We start from the raw sequence: 19,648 nt of genomic DNA, 5'->3' as shown, positions 1-19,648 counted from the left end.
TTACTGTCTTGCTGTGTGATGGATTTATTTTCATTTTATATTCAAAGTGGGTGTTGGGATGGAAGCTCAAATCATGCAAATCATACTGACAAGCAGCAGAGCTGTGTCTTCAGTTGTTGTTGTGGCATTTATTCATTTAAAGACTATCAGCTGATTCAAATTAGAAAAACATTTTTTTTCCCATCTGTTGTAAGAAGAAAAGCGATGGTGCAATTCCAAACTGCTTCACTGACGAGCATTAAAATATGAAGCTGGTTGTGAAGCTGAACTACCCCTGGGCCATTGCAGTCTTTGCTCTATAGCTCCTCTTGCTGGGAGAGCAGAGAACACTTTAAATTTGAATGCATGCTTTACCATCTTCCATCCATTCGCTACCGCTTTTCAGGGTCGCAGGGGCTTTGCCATCTTATAATGGTTAATTTTGGCTGACCAAACATCGGCCTCTACCTCTTTATTATTTATTATTACTACTTATTCCTTAAAGTATTTCTCCCTTTTAAATTCTAAGAGCCTCTTTAGTTCACTTGCATTATTACTTTTTAATTCATTATCATTATTTTTGAGGTGCAATAACCAAGGAACTATGGTATGATTGCTTTCTAAATACAAGATAATTAATACAGAGTAATATCAAATTTTACCTTCTACAATAAAGGCTCTTCAAAAGAAATTTAAAATATTGCTTTTAAGTAAAAAAAAAAAGTTAACTGTTGTACGTTTGGAAAATGCAAAACATAACCGATTTAACTTAAGTTCCTATATTGAGTTGTCATGTCTGGATTACTGGCCCATGTGTAAATATGTCCCAGACAAAGAAACAGACTACAAAAAACTCATATATGACACAAAGTTTATTTTAAGGTTAAATGATTGTTTTATGCTTTGAAAGTTCAAATGTAACTTACAGCTGTTTAGATGACAAATTAAATTAATGATATGGACTAGACTGTATAACATGACCAGCATGTGTACTTTTGTATTTAAATTATTGTAGTATGCTACATTTAAAATGAGGAAGTTTCTGTGATTACGCTACATCTTACCTTGGTAAGATCTCTCAGTTTTTAAAGTAAAAGGTATCTGAGTTTTGTTACAAAAGTGTTACTTTTTTCTATTCTGCAAACACGTATTACAAAGGAGCTGCTGTCTGCTATTTTGTATCTGTAGTGGGGTCTTGCAGGGATTTTTCTGACAACACTTCTTGTCTCGATCGCTGCTCTTTTGTCTCGCCGGGGTCTGAAAATCCTGGAGGATATAGAAGATTGGGAAAAGACATCAGAAAATCTAGTTAGGTTGAATAGAAAATAATATCTGTATGAATTCATCTCAACATGAGATCATTCTAAAATGAATTTAGATAACAAATCAAATCAAGGGTACTGAGCGCATTTATGGAACAAAGAGGCTTTTCCTAAGCCAGATCAGCAACAGGTCTTTTATTCTACTTTAAAAGAGGTTGTCAAGCTTTTTAAAGGTGATCTTTTTAAATTTGAGTTGTTGAAATATGTGCGAGCAGAAAAGGAGACTAAGTAGAATATAAAATTAAGTATAGACATTTAAATAAAACCTCAATTGTGTTTATTTTTTTTATATTTTAATGCATATTTGTGATTTTTGCACGTATAAACAAATAATTATGCAACCCACCATTTGAGCCACTTTCCTTCCATTTGAGCTTGTTGTCCTCAGTGTGCCGTGTCCAAGTAGAGCGGAAGCTCACCAGCTCAGCTGTGATGTGTGCGAGGCTCCACTGCAGGCCTCTGGAGCTCTCCTTCCAAAGATTACTGGTGAAAGAAAACAGTGCTGTTTGTATGCATATTCATATTCCAGTCATGAAAACAAATGACTCAGCTTAACCTGAGATTTTCTACACCAAGGTAAAGGATTGCACTTTTTTTCCATGAAATTATCTTCAAATATATCTTCAATAAAAAGAAAACAAATTAAAAGGAAAATAAGCAGCACATAAACAGGATTTTGTGCTGACACTTTTGGGTTCCTACTGACTTTGGTTATCCTTCTGGTGTGTCTAAAATGAGCAGTTACTGCTACAAATTTGAAGATTAATTCACCTTTGAATAATGATCATGTTTTGCCACTCAAAATTATCAAGTCATGATTACAGGTTTTTGACCAACTCAGCAAATGATAGTAACATAAAAAACACGGTGTACATGATCAACATATACATAGAAAGCAAAGAATTAGTGAAACTACAAGCTCCAAGTGTAAAACTGCAAAAGAGCCAAAAACTGAAGTTTCCTGAATAACCAGAGCTTGACTCCAAAAGCATGTCAAGTAGACCTTCACGTTAAACTGACCAGCTTTACAGCATAATTAAAGCCTGAAAAAAGTTTGAAGTTAATTTCCTCCTTTTGGGACAACTGTATAGATACTTTTTTTTTTTAACAAGTCCCCAGTTTGAATTCTATTAAAGCTAAAAAATTATGCAGTGTCAGTGCTGTGTCTGTCCATCTGAGTGACAGATGGAGCCATTTAATGACTAATTGTACTAAGACACACGAAGGAAGTAGGTTTTCAAGAGTTTTAAAATCAGTTTTAGTCAAACTCTGTGTGCCACTCAATATCACAGTAAAAACAGACTTCTAATGTGTGTCAAATGCTTTGGCGCGATATGGCAGCCTCGCTTCTGTCAGTCTGCCCCAGGGCAGCTGTGGCTACAACTGTAGTTTACCTCCACCAGTGAGTGAATGAATAGTGGTATTGTAAAGCGCTTTGGGTGCCTTGAAAAGCGCTATATAAATCCAATCCATCATTATTATTATTATATTAATATCTAAAACCAAAAGTGCAATAAAGTTTATTTTCCCAGCAGGTTTCACAGGCCTTGTGTTTACCTATGTCTGTTGCAGGGGTCTGGTGGGCCTGGGTTCTCTTCCACCAAAGGAATAACAATCTTTTCAGCCATATCGGTCAGCAGAGAAAATGTAGGATACACAATGAAGTCTATGAAACCTGCGAGAACAAAATCCAGCATATCAACATGTGAAGTAAACTGTTAGTGACTCAAAAATACTAAAACCTTGTTACGTCTTTAATGTCAGTAAAGAAATTTGAGTGCATTTCAGTGATTCAAACACTAAAATTCAAAGGGCATATGCTGCAATATCACTGTGAACTGTTAAAAATAAAATGAACATAAATCCTGCCACTGGCTTGTTACTTTTGGAAAGAGAAAAAATGTGATTAGCTTCACTAGAGAATAAATTTTACTTGTTTTATGTATCTGAGATGGATATTTATTGAAAATCTTACAAAGGCATAAACAACAGACAAAAGCGATGAGGAAGCTGGTTTTAAAAAAAGAGGGTGTGATTTATGAGACGTACCGATCTGGGATTCAGCTACTAGGGTGGTTTGTCGATCACACAGTGGAGAGAAGGGGAGGCCGAGCTCTGCCTCTCTATCACCCTCACAAAGATAGAAAGAGAGAAAGAAGATACTTAAAGGGCATCCCACACAACACCTGAAAATAACTTTTAAAAGGTCAGTTTGTTCCAACAGTCGCCTCCTGAAACTATGAGACTGTTCAAACGTTTTTTAATTAACAGCCAAACAGAAAGAAAACGTGTTTCATAGGTACGCACACGTCTTGTTTCTGAGACAACAGCGCTCTCCCACACCTCTTCTGTTCTGATCTCCTTCAGATCCAGGTAGTAAAAAAAGCAGAGTGGGAGCAGCTTCGTGCAGCAGTCACTGTAAATACACTCACTACAGTCGTGCCAACTAACATCGCCAAAAAGCCAGACAATCAGGACAGCAAGCATTTTCTCTGTGGGGTAATTATGTTCTCATAGTAACTCAGACATCAACAGAAAGAGTCCCTCCACCTGATTGGATAACTGCGTCTCCTGCTGAGCTGAAGAACAGCTATAGCGTCAGCTGATGCTTTAAAGTCAAGACCAAAAGCCACTTCTTGCAGTCCTCAGCTTTTGGCTCATTATATTGTTTTATTATATACTTTTCCCCAAAGGTCAACAAAAACATGATAGCTTGACTTTCTATTTGGGGTTTGTGAGGCTTTAAAGGCAACAACACTGATTCTCTGCAGTCCTCTATTTCCCATATGTAACCCTTTAAAGTCAAGTGCATTACATTATATATGACATGTACATGGGTTTTTGAGACTACATAAGATCTGAAAAAAAGTCATAACAAAAATATACATTTTTAAGCAATGAATTACAAAATAAAGCAAAATTTATTTTGATATTGAATTTATGTTTTATTATTTTGTCAGAATGTTCAATAAACAATTATTATTAAAGCAATTATTTCATGGTTCAGGCTTTAAAGGGTTAAAACTTGAGCTGTTAAGATTGGTACTAAAAAAAATTAATCAAAGTAATGCAGAATAAGCTGTTAGGAGAGATTTTCCTTCTCTGCTGCCTCTGCGTCATATCAACGAGATATTTTTATGGATTTCTTTAGCTCTGACGTAATATCCACCCTCCCTATACAAGCAATTTACAAAAACTGCTGCCTCTTATTAGGCATGCAGCCCTTTGACTCATCAATCATGCAGTTAATAACAGAGCTAATAAGTCAGATGGAGACCAGGGAGCACCAGGGCAGATATGGAGATGTCTAAGAATATAACATAATGTGTTCTTTTATATTTTGAATTTACATTTATTGTGTGGCAAAAGCCTGCGAGCACCGAGAACTACAAATGAGCTGGCATCTAAACCACATGCAATCAAGGACAACCTTTGAGACAGGCTACATAAACTCTAATGCACTTTTGTTTTAGAAAATGACCGCCATCCTTACTAACAAGCCTGAAAATCAAATCACATATACTGGGAAGCCAGTGCATGTAAGTGCATGTAAGTGCATGTAAGAAGCTGAATGATAAAATGCTGGATTTAACCGCTACAGGCAACAAAGTATATACATCATCTTTGTTGGCTTTGTGTTTAGGGCACAGCTAATGGCAATCCTAACAGATAAACAACAATAGTGTACAGCATAACATGTTAGTCGTCAGCAAGGTCGAACGACAGAGGCCTGGCAAATAAGGGAAGTAAGTGAAGGCACAGAGACTGATAAGATCTATAGAGGAAGTAAATGTCTAATATGGTAGGATAAAGAGAGAGGCCTAACATACTATGTACTAAGCTCTCTCTGAGGTATGGCTTCAGGCTCCAGTGTAACATTTTTTCACCACTGAGGAATCAAATTGGAGGATTTGGACTTCCTCTACAATCATCTACAATCATCATTCATCTGCAGAGTATAGTGAACAAGAAAGCTCACAAATTTGAATCTGGACTCCAACGTGGAATCAGTGATGTAAGAACAGTGGCATCACAGTGGCTACACTTTATTTTTATCCAGTAACAAGATGTCCTGTTTTAATTAGTGAGTTTGGAAGTTAGCAGGCAGATTTTCTTGTTGGTTGGCGAGATTAAAGCTAGTTGTTCCCCTTGTTTTCTGTATTTGCACTAAGCTGAGCTGGGTAGCTGCTGGCTTAAACTCTTTATTGACTACACACTATTTACTGTTGATCTTCTCATCTAACTGTTGGCAACAAGTAGCTTATTCTTTTATCCAAAACAAATCTTCTTTCAGCTTCTCTCTTTAGGTGTTGCCACACTGTCCTCCTCTGTCTCAGGTCTTCCTTCACTATATCCATGAAGGTCCACATTAAACATGCTTTGTCCACTTTATGCTCGATCCCTCCTCTGCACATGTTTAAACCATCTCAGGCTCATCTCTCTAACTCTAACTGATGTACTCATTTGTAATTGTGTCCATCCTCGTCACTCCCAACACAGAGAGGACTACGTTTGGTGACTTTGCCACTGACTCTAAGCCACATGTCATAGCCAATCAAATCACAGCTGACACTCTTCTCCACGCACTCTGCCCTCCCTGCACTCTCTCCTTCACATCTCTAGTTATCCTTGTTGACATGAATCCATGCTCATCACTAGTCAAAATAGTAGTTATATGGTGCTTAAAAGTGGGGGGTAAAGACCCACTGAGCAAGCACTTTTAGAAAGTAGAAAAAAAATTCTTGATAACAGGAAAGAATCTGCAACAAAACAGGCTCAGAGAGGAGCCTGCCACTCTGCCCTTGAATTTGTGTGAAATAAAATGAAGAGCATAGCGAGATGACAAACAACAAATAGGAAATATCTCAGGCCTGTTAAGCAGAATATATATATATAGTGCCTACCTGTCTGAAAAACTCCTCCATCAAGGTTTTGGTCCAGCGAGAGTGCAGCGCCCAAGGCTTGGATGGATGACTTATGTCAGCCGTGTGCAGTAACAGAGACAGTGCTTTGGGCTTGTCAATCCTGGTGTAGAGAGCATAAGGCAACCACTGTTTTAACTGTTGTTTTGTTGTGTCTCCAGACTGAAAAGCAGACTAAACAGCAGCCAGCCTGAACCCAAACTGCCTGCATCATGTGCAGGCTATTCTAATCAGCTCACTGCACTCCAAGCATCCATTACATGGCCTGCTGATTATGCGCCACAGTGCAAACAACAGCACAGTCTATTAGCAGTACCGTTCTTGTTGTTGTAGACAGGATTTCATCGCTTTGACTTGGAGAAGGTGGGAGGACATGTCAGTGGACAACACCATCTCTATAACGAGTGACCGCAGCTCCCTGTGAGAACGCACACACACAAAAACACACAGTGTACAAGTTGACCTTGGCTGATGAGGAGTGAGTAAAAATGACAGACAGGAAGGCTCAATGGGGTTGTAACCTGTTTAGATTTCCTAATAGATTTCCTTGTTCCCATGGCAACACTGACTGCTAGAAAAGCCCACTAAAGTATGCAGCTGGGGTTTATCTTGTGTGATATCAGCACAGCTCCCCAATCGCATATTCTGTGAGTAATATATGAAGCAGCAGCCAACAAAGAAGCTATGCAGAGTATAGATATGTTGTTATCGCAGACTGCACCGCAGACCATCAACTACAGCTAACTTTTACTTTAAATGTATGTATCACAACATTCCTATAGCATCTACCAAATGCAACTGCTTTACTACATTTCCAAGTTTAGACGCTGTAGTCAGAGTTTGTTATGTTTGTTATTCCTCTGCTGTTTGGTGAATATGTCGTTACACGATATCTTAGGAGGTCAAAGACCAGGGTCAGCTATAAGAGACACTGTATGCTTTCCCATAAGTGCACTAACCAACTTGAGGTCTGGGGGCTGTTTCCTTAAAGCAAAGCATGTCAGTTTATATGTAAAATAACGATAATAAAATAGAATAATGACATAATTATAAATGTCGTCACAGATAAAAATCTAAATGTTGTCAAAAGCCACAAACTAGCTCCAAACTACAGAACTGATATTTAAAACTAGTGAATAAATGTACTGCAATTGTTTCAGTCGATTCCATATATCCATAATAAAATAAAACAAAAGTATTAATTAATAAAATGTTACTTTTTGGCCAATTAGTTTTTCCTAGAGGTCACATTGGAAACACACTAAGATAAACAAATTATAGCTTTGCTCTCCTACATTCTCCTGCAGCATGAATTCTCCGTTATTTATTTTTCTTCTCCCAATGTTGTATCATGCCTATGCATATACACGCATATGAGGACTTACTGCAAACCTAATCTACATTTAACAGCTGTCTTTGCCCAGACTCTAACTAAATGTTGCTGTTGCTGTTGGTTAAAACCTCATTTATAACATTGTTAACAAATTTATTTCTGCAGGGGACTTTTGACTTTTCAGAATGCCCTTTAACACCAACAGCTCGATGGGGACATTTTTACACAGGCTTGTGAAGTTCATACATACAGACAGCAAAAACGTTTCTCCAACAAGAGATCAACAGGTGAGCAACTGATCACACAGCTAATAGAGGAGGGAAAACTTTTCTACGACCTATTTATGTCTCCCTGTGACTGTCTGCTCGGGAGGGAAAATGGGTCATGATTTATAACACACAAAAATTAATTATTATTAAGGTTATGAAAATATAAAAATAATATTAACACTGTAAAATTTTGAGGTCTTACATCCATTCCTCCCGCGTCAAATTAATAAAGATGTTCATTTGGTCGTCCAGCAGTAGGCGGAATGCTGCACTCAGGTGATGGCTCTCTTGTACAGACCGGTCATTGTAGATCAATGCAAACTCTGACCTTGGAGACAAAAGGTGAGTGGAGATTATTACAGACAGTCGACGGACAGATGGGCAGGTTGTAAAGTGTTCCTGTGCATTAAAGTGAAAACTTCAATAACACAGTTGCTCTGAGTGAAGGAGGTGAGACTGAGATAAAAGGAGAGTCCTCTGGGAACAATTTAATGACTGTGACTGCAAGCCTTTAATGATGAATTTTAAAGTGCTGAAGAGGAGGTGGGATGTAATGAAAAATGACACAGTGTGGGTATTAATGACTCACTAAAGTAAGATAATTAACGGATTTATCAATCAAGCATCCTGTATCCCCTCATTGTCATTCAGCTGTTAAAATGGGTAATAAAGCCCACTGTGGACAGTTTTCCAATTAGTATTTATTTTTAAGCTTCTGCCACCTTTCACCAGTGAAATAAACATTGAATAAAACACTTAAGGAAATGGTTTTAAAGACAACAACACAAAGGTGTGTGTTAAAGTGGTCTGTTGGGGAGTGTAAAAAGTGTGTGGTAAAAAATGAAAAATTCTGGTAAGACTTCTGTGGGTCTGTAATTTCCTAATATTCATGATTCAGTTCAATTGAATTTTATTTATACACCAAATCACAACAACAGGTGACTCAAGGCACTTTATGTTGTAAGGTAGACCCTGCAATAATGCATACAGAGAAAAACCCAACAATCATATGACCCCCTATGAGCAAGCACTTTGGCGACAGTGGGAAGGAAAAACTCCCTTTTAACAGGAAGAAACCTCCGACAGAACCAGGCTCATTTATTCATAATGTTTTTCCTTTCATTGCTATGCAGATGACAGAGACATACTTTTTAAAAAAAAAATCTAGTGACCCTAAAAGTCTAGCTGATGACTTTATAACTATTTAGTCTATATAGTTATATTTGGGTGGCACATTTTCGTCAACTCAATACCTGAAAATTAGAAATTATATTACTTAATCTTACAAATTACAGTGCAAAAGTCTCATTTCTTTATATTTCTGCTTGGAAAATGAGAAAAAAGGCAAAAGCACCCAAAATGTGTCTTTTCTTGATGAGGCTTCAGTGGACAGCAGATCATCAAACAAAAAACCCCAAACATTCCTCTGAAAATGGTCAAGACACAAGAACTTGATGCTCAAGACTTTTGCACAGCACAGCACAGTAGAGTACTGTTCCTTTGGTAATCGCCAGGTTAGGCTACTACGTTCTCCTCTGGTTTACATGGAAAGTTAATTTCTTGGCTTCCTACTCATTTTAGCAGACACACATTACCCCGATCCTGATCCCCTACTAGCTCTCTGCCTGTTTTAGAATTGATTTTAAGTGCAATCACATTTAACACATGTTCGTGTCTGGCCCTGTGCCACATTCAGGCAGCACTTCTGCCTGAAAGTTGAGGCTTAATGTCAAATGCAGTCATGGCTTTCGCATCAGGGCCTGTCAGCTATGAAATGAGGAGAAATGTTTGAAATGAGGAAGTCTCGTAGAATCAGAGGCTTCCAATAAATCACTTCGTAAAATACATTTTTATAGACGTGCTTTTATGTGATGCCATTTCATGTGATGTCGTCCTTTATAGGTTTTTAATGTTTGAATAACATCTCTCTTGTCTTGCATATTATTTCTGGGGTTTTCTTTTTTAGCCTTTCATTATTTGTTTTGCACCCACATTTTAATCTTTCTTTTTTTCATTTGAATCTGTCTCCACTTTAAATAAATTGCACCTGTTATTTTTGTTGTTTTATTCTCTTTGTGTCCTTTTGCTTGTCAGGCAAGGCACTTTGTAAAGTCTGTTGTTAAAGGTGCTATACATAATAACTTATTGCATTGATTTTTCAGCCCATATCATATATATTACATATCGTTAGCTTCATAGCATAAGTGCCTAAGTCATTGACTTAGTCAAATGACTTAGGCAATTATGCTATGAAGCTAACGATATCTATCTCAAAGTCAGATGATGTTCCAAGTAGAGTTACTGACTTTGGGATAGATCTGCTGTTCAGATGTGCTCTTTTACTGTGGGCAGGCATCTTTGTACTTTATTCCCGAAATAAAGCATGATGATGATGGGTGCCATGAGACTACGTTCTTCAGTCCTCCTAAGTGGAAAGTCTAAAAATACTATGTTCTGTCCATGAAGTTGTGTTTGCCTTAGAGGGTTCTCACTCGCTCTCTTACTAAAACGATACAGAGGAAAGAAGAAAACTATACTGAGGTACGCTTTAAGAAAGCGTACCTCACTATTTCTGTACTTCCTGATATCTCTTACTATTTTACAGTTTCATAACAGGAGGTGGCTCATATATAGCTGAGAAAATATTGCAGAAAAAAAAGCTTACTTTGTGTGGATGTGAAAGTTATTTGTAGTTCCTGTGTGTTCATAGTCATGGATGGCTGCAGCAAACAGGGATGCCATCACCTCGAGCTCTGTCAGCCAGTGCTTGATAGACACAAATATAAAACCATTAAAACAACAGTACTATAATGGTAAAAAGAAAGTACACCATCTTTCAGTTAAAAGTTTTAAATATATACATGATAAAAGTCATCTGGTCCTTATCTGGCCTTAGAAGTAGCAGAATACAACCACCCACCAAGGTGGTTGTATTTGCGCACCACAGCAGCTTCACCCATGACACTTTTTATAGCTCCACATTCATGTCCAGTGGTGTAGGTGCTTGCCCACACAGAGCCTACAAGTGTTAAAAATATGTAAAGTGTCCACTGCAGTCACTGTCTGTGCTTTTAATGCAGCATTTTTATTTATATTGGAATGTTTTATGGTTCGCTTGTATAAGTCATGTGTGTCCAGTGATGTGCAGTTAGGATGTTGGAGCACCTCGGGGTGGGGGGTAAAGACCCCTTTCCGCTCATTGTCTAAATGGAAACATGTACAACGGAAATGTACACAGACACATTCGCAAGACCATAAATTATGCTTTACTCGCTAAGCCAAATGTCTGTATGTGCAATATTTCCAGAGACACCCTTCATAAAGGTCAGATGATGAAGACAGCAACTCATAGAGTGCATAGATACAATGTAACAAGTTGAAAGTCCTGACATGGGAACTCCCTAACGTGGGGAGGCCTTGAAAAACATAAAGGCCATCATCTCTTTATTTAGTCTCCATAATTTTCACTTTGAAACAGCAGTGCTTAGTGGGTTAAAGAAAAGTTAGAATGGAACAGATCCTGTTTCCCTGCAACACCATCGCCACCAAAACAGGAAGTATCATTTCTATTGTCACAGGACTGCAGGCTCTGAAAGTAAAAGTCATTTTGGAATTTGATTGTTATTTGTGCTCTACAATCGATCCTTACTGTGGTGCTAACGTCAGGCAGTGACTCTGGTCATTAGCCTTCATCTTCAGGGTGATAATGAATGCCACATGTATTTAAAAAAAAATGTAAATGCAATCCATAAGAGTTGTTAGGATATTTTAGTCTGTCGATATACTTCTAAAAAACATTTTACACAGTGTAATCCACATTTGTAAAAGCAACAGATCACTGCAAATTAGGAAAGTGACTCCTAAAGAAATAGGTTATATATTTGTTACCTATTTGTCTATTCAGTCAAAGCAAATGGGACACAGTGCCACAGAAAGGCCAGCAAGCTTGGAAAGTGTTAAAAGGTGGGCCGCTACACATTCTTCCTTTTGATTTTTTCATGGAATTTTCAGAAAATTAAAAAGAAAAGTTATCACACCGGCCTTATCCTTTAATAGAAAATCCAGGTTAGTCTTTTGTACCACGAGTCCGGAGCGCAGCAGCAGACAGTGCAGTGTCTGAGTTACATCAGCAGCGTGAACGTGGTTGTGGTAGGGGTTGTTGTATTTGCAGTATCCTCTCTCCAGCGCAGACAGAAATTCTGTGAGGCACGAGATGGGAATCTGCAAAAATAGTTACATAATCATCAAAAGTAAAGCTATGTTTAAAATACCACAGGTTCACAAAGTTTATGTCAACAGTAAAAGCTAAAACAACCTGGATGTTGTAATAAGGCATGATGCATGTGATTTACACACATAATTTGCTAACCCATTAGCCCTCCAAACACCACAAAGGATAATAAAACCCATATGCCTGATAATATCTGCAAATGACAACACCAGTTCCTCACAATAATACTCCTTCAGAGTGGCTCTGATTATATTACAGTGAGATCTTCCATCCAAAGCACTGAAATTCTCCAATGACTATAATGAGTCATTGTATAGACGATGAACTATATACAAACTAAACAATGAAATGCAAAGTTAAAAGACCTTAAAGCGACTGTTGAGCTCATATCTGGTGATCAGCTCAAAGAACAGAGTTCGGAGTGCATGATCAGAGCTGGCTGAGTTCAGAGCAAACACATCAAAGCTCCAACGGTCCACGTCCTAAAGAGCAAGAGAGGAAAGTACTGGTGTATACTTTTGGTGTGTATACGATAGATTATGTGATGTCCATATTTTTAGCTAAGATCCAACACACTGTGAGAGTTATGATTAGAGGGGGCTTACCCTGAGGCAATTTACGACCGCTGCAGGTTGGTCCGGCATGGCTGCTGTGTAGGCCCTCTTGAACATCCTGGAATAAGGGAATGTTTAGGGTGAGTTCAGTTAAAGTTCAGATGTTGACGCTGTGCAGCGACCTCGGTTTAGGAGCTGTTTATATAAATCCTCTAAAGTCCCTGTCTGCTTTGGAAGGAAGTTTTAACAAGAAAATGGAGATAATGTTTCACAGCCGTGTGTAGCAGGCTGTGTTTGCTGTGGACGTAATAATAACAACAGAGTGTGAGCTTGTATCGGACTTATTGTACAGACAATGAAATCAGTAATTTATAATGGGACTTTTATTATATGAGATGCTTGTTTCCTTGTTTCTTATTATTTAAGTTTCATAAAAGAGAGTTACTGCTGTATGACTGCTTCTGTGTCTTCCAGTCAGTATTTTATGAATTGCTGTTTTAAAAAACGATTCCAGGGTTTTGAGTTCTTGTTTATCATTTTGAGTTTTGCATTCAAATTTTGATTTCATAATGACTCTGGTCATGACACTTTGAGCTTCCATTCTTGTTGAGATTTCATTGTCATTCTAGTGATGTCTGTTATTGTCTGTTATAGTATTGAGTAGTTGGCCCCAGTTTTTATTTTATTTTATTCTGTTCTCGTATAGTTCTCGTTCCCCTGTGGTTCCCTGTGTTTGCTTTTACCTGCTGTGCATCTCTCTCCTGGTCTTCTGGGTAGCAGTGTCCCAATTTTAGCTTCATGGCAGGTTTTCTGTGGTATCTCATTTACTTTCTGTCTTTTCTTTCCTTTATGATCTGCTCCTCTTCAGCCTTTTTTACCTTCCTTTACTTGTTCCTCCTGCGTTCTGCCCTCATAACTGTCCTGTTTCCCAGTCAATCTCCTCTGTGTATATATTCTGTATAGTTTAGCCTCATTGTTTAATCCATGTTTATGTTCTGTGTCTTTCCATCATTTTTGCCTTTTAGATTTTTTTGTCTGGATTTTCTGTTTTTTTTAGATTATCATGTCTGGGTCTTTCTTTTATTTCTATAATTTCCCTACAGTACATGTCCTGCATTTGGATCCTTTCCATAACATCATTCATTATGCTTGCAGTTCTGAAATAGAAATGAATGAAACGTAATACCGCTCCACAAATATCCCAGCTTGCACTGCATGCACAATGCTGCGAAACTTGGGCTTCTCATCAGAGCGCCGCGTAGGACGGCGGATCTTCTGGGTGAAAGTGGAAGCCAGCCAGTCGGTGACCTCTGACGGCACCCCGTCTGACTGCAGTTGCTGGAGGTCATCTTCAGACTCCAGACACTGCCTGTGAGAAACAGTGACTGTTAGACAATATTAAGACACGGTAAAAATGAAGACTGAGAATGAATGAGCAGCACTAATAATGTGCCTCTGCGATATCACTGTGGTTCAGAGACGTTTAATGGTGTAAGGATAATTTTATATTACACATTTAGATTTATTTAGAAATACTTCCATTAACTGTCCAGTCAAAAGTTTAATTTAAAATTTTAATTTCAATTGTATGTCTGTTAAATAAGCTAAGTAAGAAGTTACTACTCCCAGAAAGACTTTTGGCACTTTTTACTCTGGTTTTTATGAAAGGCAACCAAAAGAGACTTCATCGTACTGCTTCCACTCAAATATTAGCAGAGAAACAGCACCTAAAATTGCAGAAAGCAACATGTTTTTTTTCACTCTGTTTTCTCTATGACACACTGGATCATAAAATCCTCCGTTTCACACTTCATGGATTGTGTACCTCAGGCTTTGTAAATCAGGCTACCAGACCACCATTCCTGAAAGACCACTTTCTGCTGTTAGACACTTACATGGCTGCTGTGCTGATGACACCAAACTTTTCTTATCAGTTTCCTCATCTGACATGCAGGGGAAGGCCTGAGAAGTCAGGAGAAAAAGAAAGTTTTCATAGGACTCTATGCAGTCCTGTGAAAAACTAAGTACACCCTTAGTGAATCCATAGGAAATAAGAAAGTAGGTAGCTATCAGGAGCTAATCAGATCCCCGTGATTAATTGATCATCAGAAGGTGTGGGCACTTCTATAAAGGTACAGGCGTTGTCATTTTGCTGGTGTGAAGCATTCAGGTGAGTGCAATGAAACAATCTTTCCAGGAGATTCACAACAAGGTCAGACCACGCCATAAGGTCAAACACATTACAAAAAACCCCAAGAGCTACAGCTCAGATTCTACAGGCCTCAACTAGCATATTAAATGTTAAAGCTCATAACAGTACAATAAGAAAAAGACAGAACAAGTACAGCATGTTTGGAAGGGTTGCCAGGAAAAAGCCTTGTCTCTCCAAAAAGAAATTGGCAGCACGACTTAGGTTTGTAAAGTTGCATCGAAACAAACCGCAAGACTTCTGGAACAATGTGTTTTGGACAGAAAAGACCAAAGCTGAGATGTCTGGTCATAATGCATGCAGCTGAAAACAGTCATGAACAATAGTTTTCAGACTAGTTTAGCAGAACCTGGGCTCTTTACACTCATTGTCACACATGAACTCCTCTATATACCACAATATGCTAGACTCAAATGTGGGGCCATCTGCTCAACTGCTAAATTGGGTGAAATTAGGTCATGCAACACGTCATTGATACCACACCAACAAGCTAGAGCAGAATTGCTGAAAAAGAAAAGAATGAAGGTGATAAAATGGCTCAGTCAAAGTCCAGACCTCAACCTGACTGAACTGAGAACTCTGCATAAACACATTTGTCAAACAACTCAAGAGTGGGCCTAAAATTCTCCACAATGATTTGAGAACTGATAAGGTCATATAGACAATAAGCTACCGCATAACGGGGTGTACTTATTTTTTCACAGGATTAGATATAATTGGGTGAAAACTTTCTTTTTCATATGACTTTCACTGCTAATCCATGTGATTGTTAAAATACTTCTATCAGCCATCTGTAGCTAACCCAAAATCCCACTTTCTCACACATGCTGGTTTCTAGTTTCTCTTTGTAACAGTTTCAAAACTAGCTATATCTCTTAGAGAACACTGTGGTCATTTAGTTTAGTCGCAATGGTGAAATGTGCCCCAGATGAGTCACTGTTTAAAGGAATAACTAAACAAAACAGGTGTTAAGTTCTCATTAGGGACTTTAGGGATGTACAAAGGTGAGTTGCCATTTTCAGTCTCTGCACTAAGCTAAGCTAACCTGCTGCTGATTGCAACTTCATATTGTAGCAACATGACAGTGTTATCAATGATCTCATCAAAGTCTTTAAAAAGTACTTTAAAAGTACAAGACAACTCAGAGGAAGATGTAAGTGAAGCTGATCAAACAGACATGAACTGATCTTTTTTCAGTTATAAAAGCTAATCACACATTAGGTGTCCCATGTACTCCTTGAATAACATCTTTTACACTTATATTGTTTTTCTGGCAGGACTATACTGTGGTGGTTAGTGCTTTCCCCTCGCTGCTTACCCAGGATGTGAAAGCTCAGCACTGATCTACAAAACTGATCTACAATTTTATCTTCTTTTTCTTCTTCTTCTTCTTATTGTATTATTTTACCTTGTTCCATCGAGGTACACTGCCTCTAGTAACGATGCTGTGTATTCCAGGTTCTTTTTGATTTCTTCAAAATCAACATCTTTCTCGTCTAGCTGCTTCAGCATGCTCCTCAGCCTGAAAGTAAACGAAATATTGGAATCATTTTTGGTGCTTGAAAATTGTTGCACGTCTCAGCATCCACGTGCAATAAGTAAAAAGCGGGATGGGTAAACATTAAAGTTCTGTTTGGGTCCAGAAACAATAGCTAAGGAACAAAAATCAGTGTTTTCTGTGACTTATTCTGCCTACGGTGTTATTTTAGGATACAAATAGGAACAGCTTGAACCTGCAGCTCCGTGAACAGGTCTTTGCAGACCGACAGCACTTGTTGTTGTCTTGAGTCAGTGAAATGACGTCCAAAGTGTTTTAACAATCAGTTGAGAAATCCTGATGAACGGAAAAAGCTCATTTGGAAGTGATTTAAGTGCCAAGCTGTCCAAAAAGGGCATCATTAGTGCCAAATTTTCCATGAGAGGAAAGCTTCCCATGGTTAGGCCCTTATGTAACTCAAATTATATCAAAATATACTCCCTGAAAAAAATCATAATTTTGTGCTTTATCTAAATGTTCTCTGAGAACACGCTGCCTCTTTTTGGTTTCGAAACTTTTAATCAAATTACGTGCTGGAAGCACATCCCTTCAAGTATAATAGAAAGCAAATGCTCGATGTCGCTCAGAGTGTAACCCACCTGCCTGTGTTACTGTAACCTCCTCTCAGGAATGAGTCCCAAAGCTCCGCGTCTGATCCAGTTGTCATTAAATTCGTATCCTTAGTTTGTAGGACTGGAATCTTTCTGCTGTGATTGTGTTTTCATTTGACTTCTGAAATATATCGACGTGATAATATACAGTATCCGTGCCGCAGATAATTTCTTCAAAACATCTTAGTGCGTTGCCCATATGGTGACCAGAATGACTGTGTTCAAACAGCGTAAGGCCGGGCAATGGAGCCAACTCCTGGGGATGAGACGCTCACAGCTTTTCAAGTGTTTATCACGCTGGCAAAGGCTTTTGAAAGCTGTCGAGTCATAAAAATAGCATGCATCTGAATACCACCGCTCACTTTCTATCTCAAGTAATCTTTCATGATAACACAGCCTTTTTTGTTTCAACTGTTTGCGGCAGAAGAACCTTTGACAGGACGTTTACAGGAAATTACTCGTCAAGTGCACTCGTGAAAGTGTGTTTATAGAAAAAGATGACAAATTCTCCTTTGGCTCAAGCATTGTTGAATCTACACATCTACACACTGCAGAATGTCGTCCTCTCCAAGTATAGATGAGCACAAGAGAATGGACTTAATGGCATCTCATTTGCAAGCACAAATTAATAAAACAACGTCATCCCAACCCCACAAGGTTTGGAGCTCTGAACCCTGCTCAAACTAAAAAACAGATGAGTTCACCAAAACAAAACCACATGACCCACCGCTTCTGCAACAGCTACCTCCTTCAGCAAAAGCGTGGGCAAGACAAGTGTTCACACTTGGAGTAAAACACGTTTCTTCTCTCATGTCACTATGTATATTTGTACGACCAAAAGGTTAAACGCAAAATACTTGTTGAACTTAATTAGAGCAAATACGGTGTGAAACATGTCAAACCATAACCCTCTAACTCCGAGTGTATTTTTGAGTCACACATTTCCACTTTTGCAAAACAGAAAATCTCCTGCATAGAAATGCTGTGCTGCTGAACGTTATTGTAACAAAAAACAAACAAAAGCAAGCATGTTTGATAAAGTCCTCTTGCCCTGTTCATGTAATCAAATAGAAGCTGGAGTGTGTAGTGAACTAAACATAAAGTCTATTAATTGTCTTACCTAGAGATGGGTATCTGGAGCTTTTTCTTACGGATTCGAACCAGTTCAGCCATTCCGTGCTCAAGCTGTGCTCTGATGGACCCCAGAGTTCAGTAAAAAAAGAAAGAAAGAAAACAATGCCAATATAAAAAAATAAAAATAAAATGTGTTTTAGGGAACTAGTAAGCAGAAAAGTTCTGCAAACTACCAACGCAAACTTTATGTGTCCTGAGACAGACTTCTGTTTCAACAACTCTCCCACCCACTTCTGGGGGAACCTACTCCACTTCTCTCTGATTGGTTAGGCGGGCCCAAACCGTGTCAGTGTGTGCACATGTGTGTGTGAGAGAGAGAGAGCGAGAGAGAGAGAGAGAGAGCCGCTGTGAGTGTCTTTGTCAGACCATGAGTGTTTGTGTATATGTGTACACCCGTTGTGTGAGGTGTGAGAGAGTTGACCTCACTCGCTGATGAAGTGTTGACTGCAAGGCTTTCAAGCAGTGTGTACTCAAATCCCAAATGAGAATTTTCCACCGGCCGCAAATCAGAGAACTGCACAGAGAGTCTTTCAGTGAAGCCCACCAGAGCCACTCAAACCAAAACATATAAACAAAACTTGTCCTTGAAAGCCGTCCGCAAAAGCGCAGTAGGTTAACTGCTGTTATTGGTGCAGCTATGCACAAAAATGTGCCATGTCTTTAAACTGATTACTTTTTTGCAATTGTTGCACAAAATGTAAGCTTCAAAAACATGTGAAATCATCCTAATAATTCATTTCAACAACAGATTTCTTGGTTTCGCTTTACTTACATTTACTAAAATGTGCACCACTGTCAGCTAAATGCGTTGTATCTGGACACTAAAAGGGGAATTCTCTGTTTTTTGAGACATTAAAAAGGGCAGAGCGAAAAAGACCAGAGGAGACAGCGAAGCGCATCTCTAAACACTTTTACAGTTCTAGGCCCAAAATCTGTTACCAGCCTTTATTTATAGTAGAGTATTGTGAGAGTTGTGCAATAACGCGGCTTGGGAAAACCCCTGCCTCCGGTTTTTCTCTCTCCTTGGCCGTGCTGCTTTGGCTGCTGGGTCAGACTCACTCTCATGCTCCCATGCTCTTTGACATGACATGGCATATTGTAGAAATGAAGATAAGTAACATCATGTCATATGATTCTCCATCTCCTGTGTCACATTTGGGTATTTCTTTTTTTGTTTTTTATTTATTTTTTCCCTCATCGAAAACAGCATCGAATTTCAGATTGTTAAAGAATCAACTTGTGGAAATACCAGAGAGTAGGCTCATATTCGTGCTGTTCTATGCAAATTAAAGGCTGCAGAGGAGTATTTCTTCCGATGTCAATCTTATGTATAACCCTTTGAAAAGAGAATTTTCCTTTGTGTGGTTGCTAGCCTCTTGCTTTATCTTAATGTTTTTTCCCCTCCATTTATTTCTCATCACTCCTGTTTGTCTCTGATGATGACGAGCACGCACCTTCCGATTGCTCTCTCTCCGTGGACCGACCTGAGCCAGTGACTACTTACTCCTGCGCTTCAGAGGGAGAATAAATATTGCGTTTCTTACAGG

The 19,648-nt window shown here is 38.6% G+C and overlaps 1 protein-coding gene across 2 annotated transcripts; it reads right to left on the bottom strand.

Annotated features, from left to right (window-relative positions):
• Positions 1-833: 833 nt before the first annotated feature.
• LOC101482591 (dual specificity calcium/calmodulin-dependent 3',5'-cyclic nucleotide phosphodiesterase 1B) lies at positions 834-18,309 on the bottom strand. Of its 2 annotated transcripts, XM_004547729.3 has the most exons (14): positions 18,088-18,309; positions 16,228-16,341; positions 13,797-13,979; positions 12,662-12,728; positions 12,422-12,538; positions 11,906-12,046; positions 10,491-10,591; positions 8,028-8,153; positions 6,540-6,641; positions 6,206-6,326; positions 3,351-3,432; positions 2,859-2,976; positions 1,648-1,784; positions 834-1,245 (listed from the first exon to the last, which is right to left on the bottom strand). In XM_004547729.3, exons 1-14 carry the CDS (start codon positions 18,138-18,140, stop codon positions 1,151-1,153), a joined length of 1,557 nt encoding a protein of 518 aa, XP_004547786.3. In that variant the 5' UTR covers positions 18,141-18,309; the 3' UTR covers positions 834-1,150. The 2 variants fall into 2 exon arrangements, with proteins under 2 accessions (XP_004547786.3, XP_004547787.3); XM_004547730.3 differs by lacking the exons at positions 16,228-16,341; positions 18,088-18,309 and adding an exon at positions 14,506-14,564.
• Between the last annotated feature and the right edge of the window lie 1,339 nt (positions 18,310-19,648).

Source organism: Maylandia zebra, linkage group LG5 (genome assembly GCF_041146795.1).
Source record: "Maylandia zebra isolate NMK-2024a linkage group LG5, Mzebra_GT3a, whole genome shotgun sequence".
Taxonomy (NCBI): domain Eukaryota; kingdom Metazoa; phylum Chordata; class Actinopteri; order Cichliformes; family Cichlidae; genus Maylandia; species Maylandia zebra.
The sequence above is the reverse complement of the archived record's forward strand: the minus strand, read 5'-3'. Positions and strand labels throughout refer to the sequence as shown.

What these genes read in the sequence shown, in the direction of transcription:
- LOC101482591 (XM_004547729.3), bottom strand. Translation starts at nt 18,140, where the DNA reads ATGGCTGAACTGGTTCGAATCCGTAAGAAAAAGCTCCAGATACCCATC. An exon ending in GTGTACCTCGATGGAACAAG is followed by an intron (nt 13,980 to 16,227) that starts GTAAAATAATAC and finishes TGTTTCTCACAG; the next exon opens with GCAGTGTCTGGAGTCTGAAG. An exon ending in AGTAGCTGAATCCCAGATCG is followed by an intron (nt 2,977 to 3,350) that starts GTACGTCTCATA and finishes TTGTTCTCGCAG; the next exon opens with GTTTCATAGACTTCATTGTG.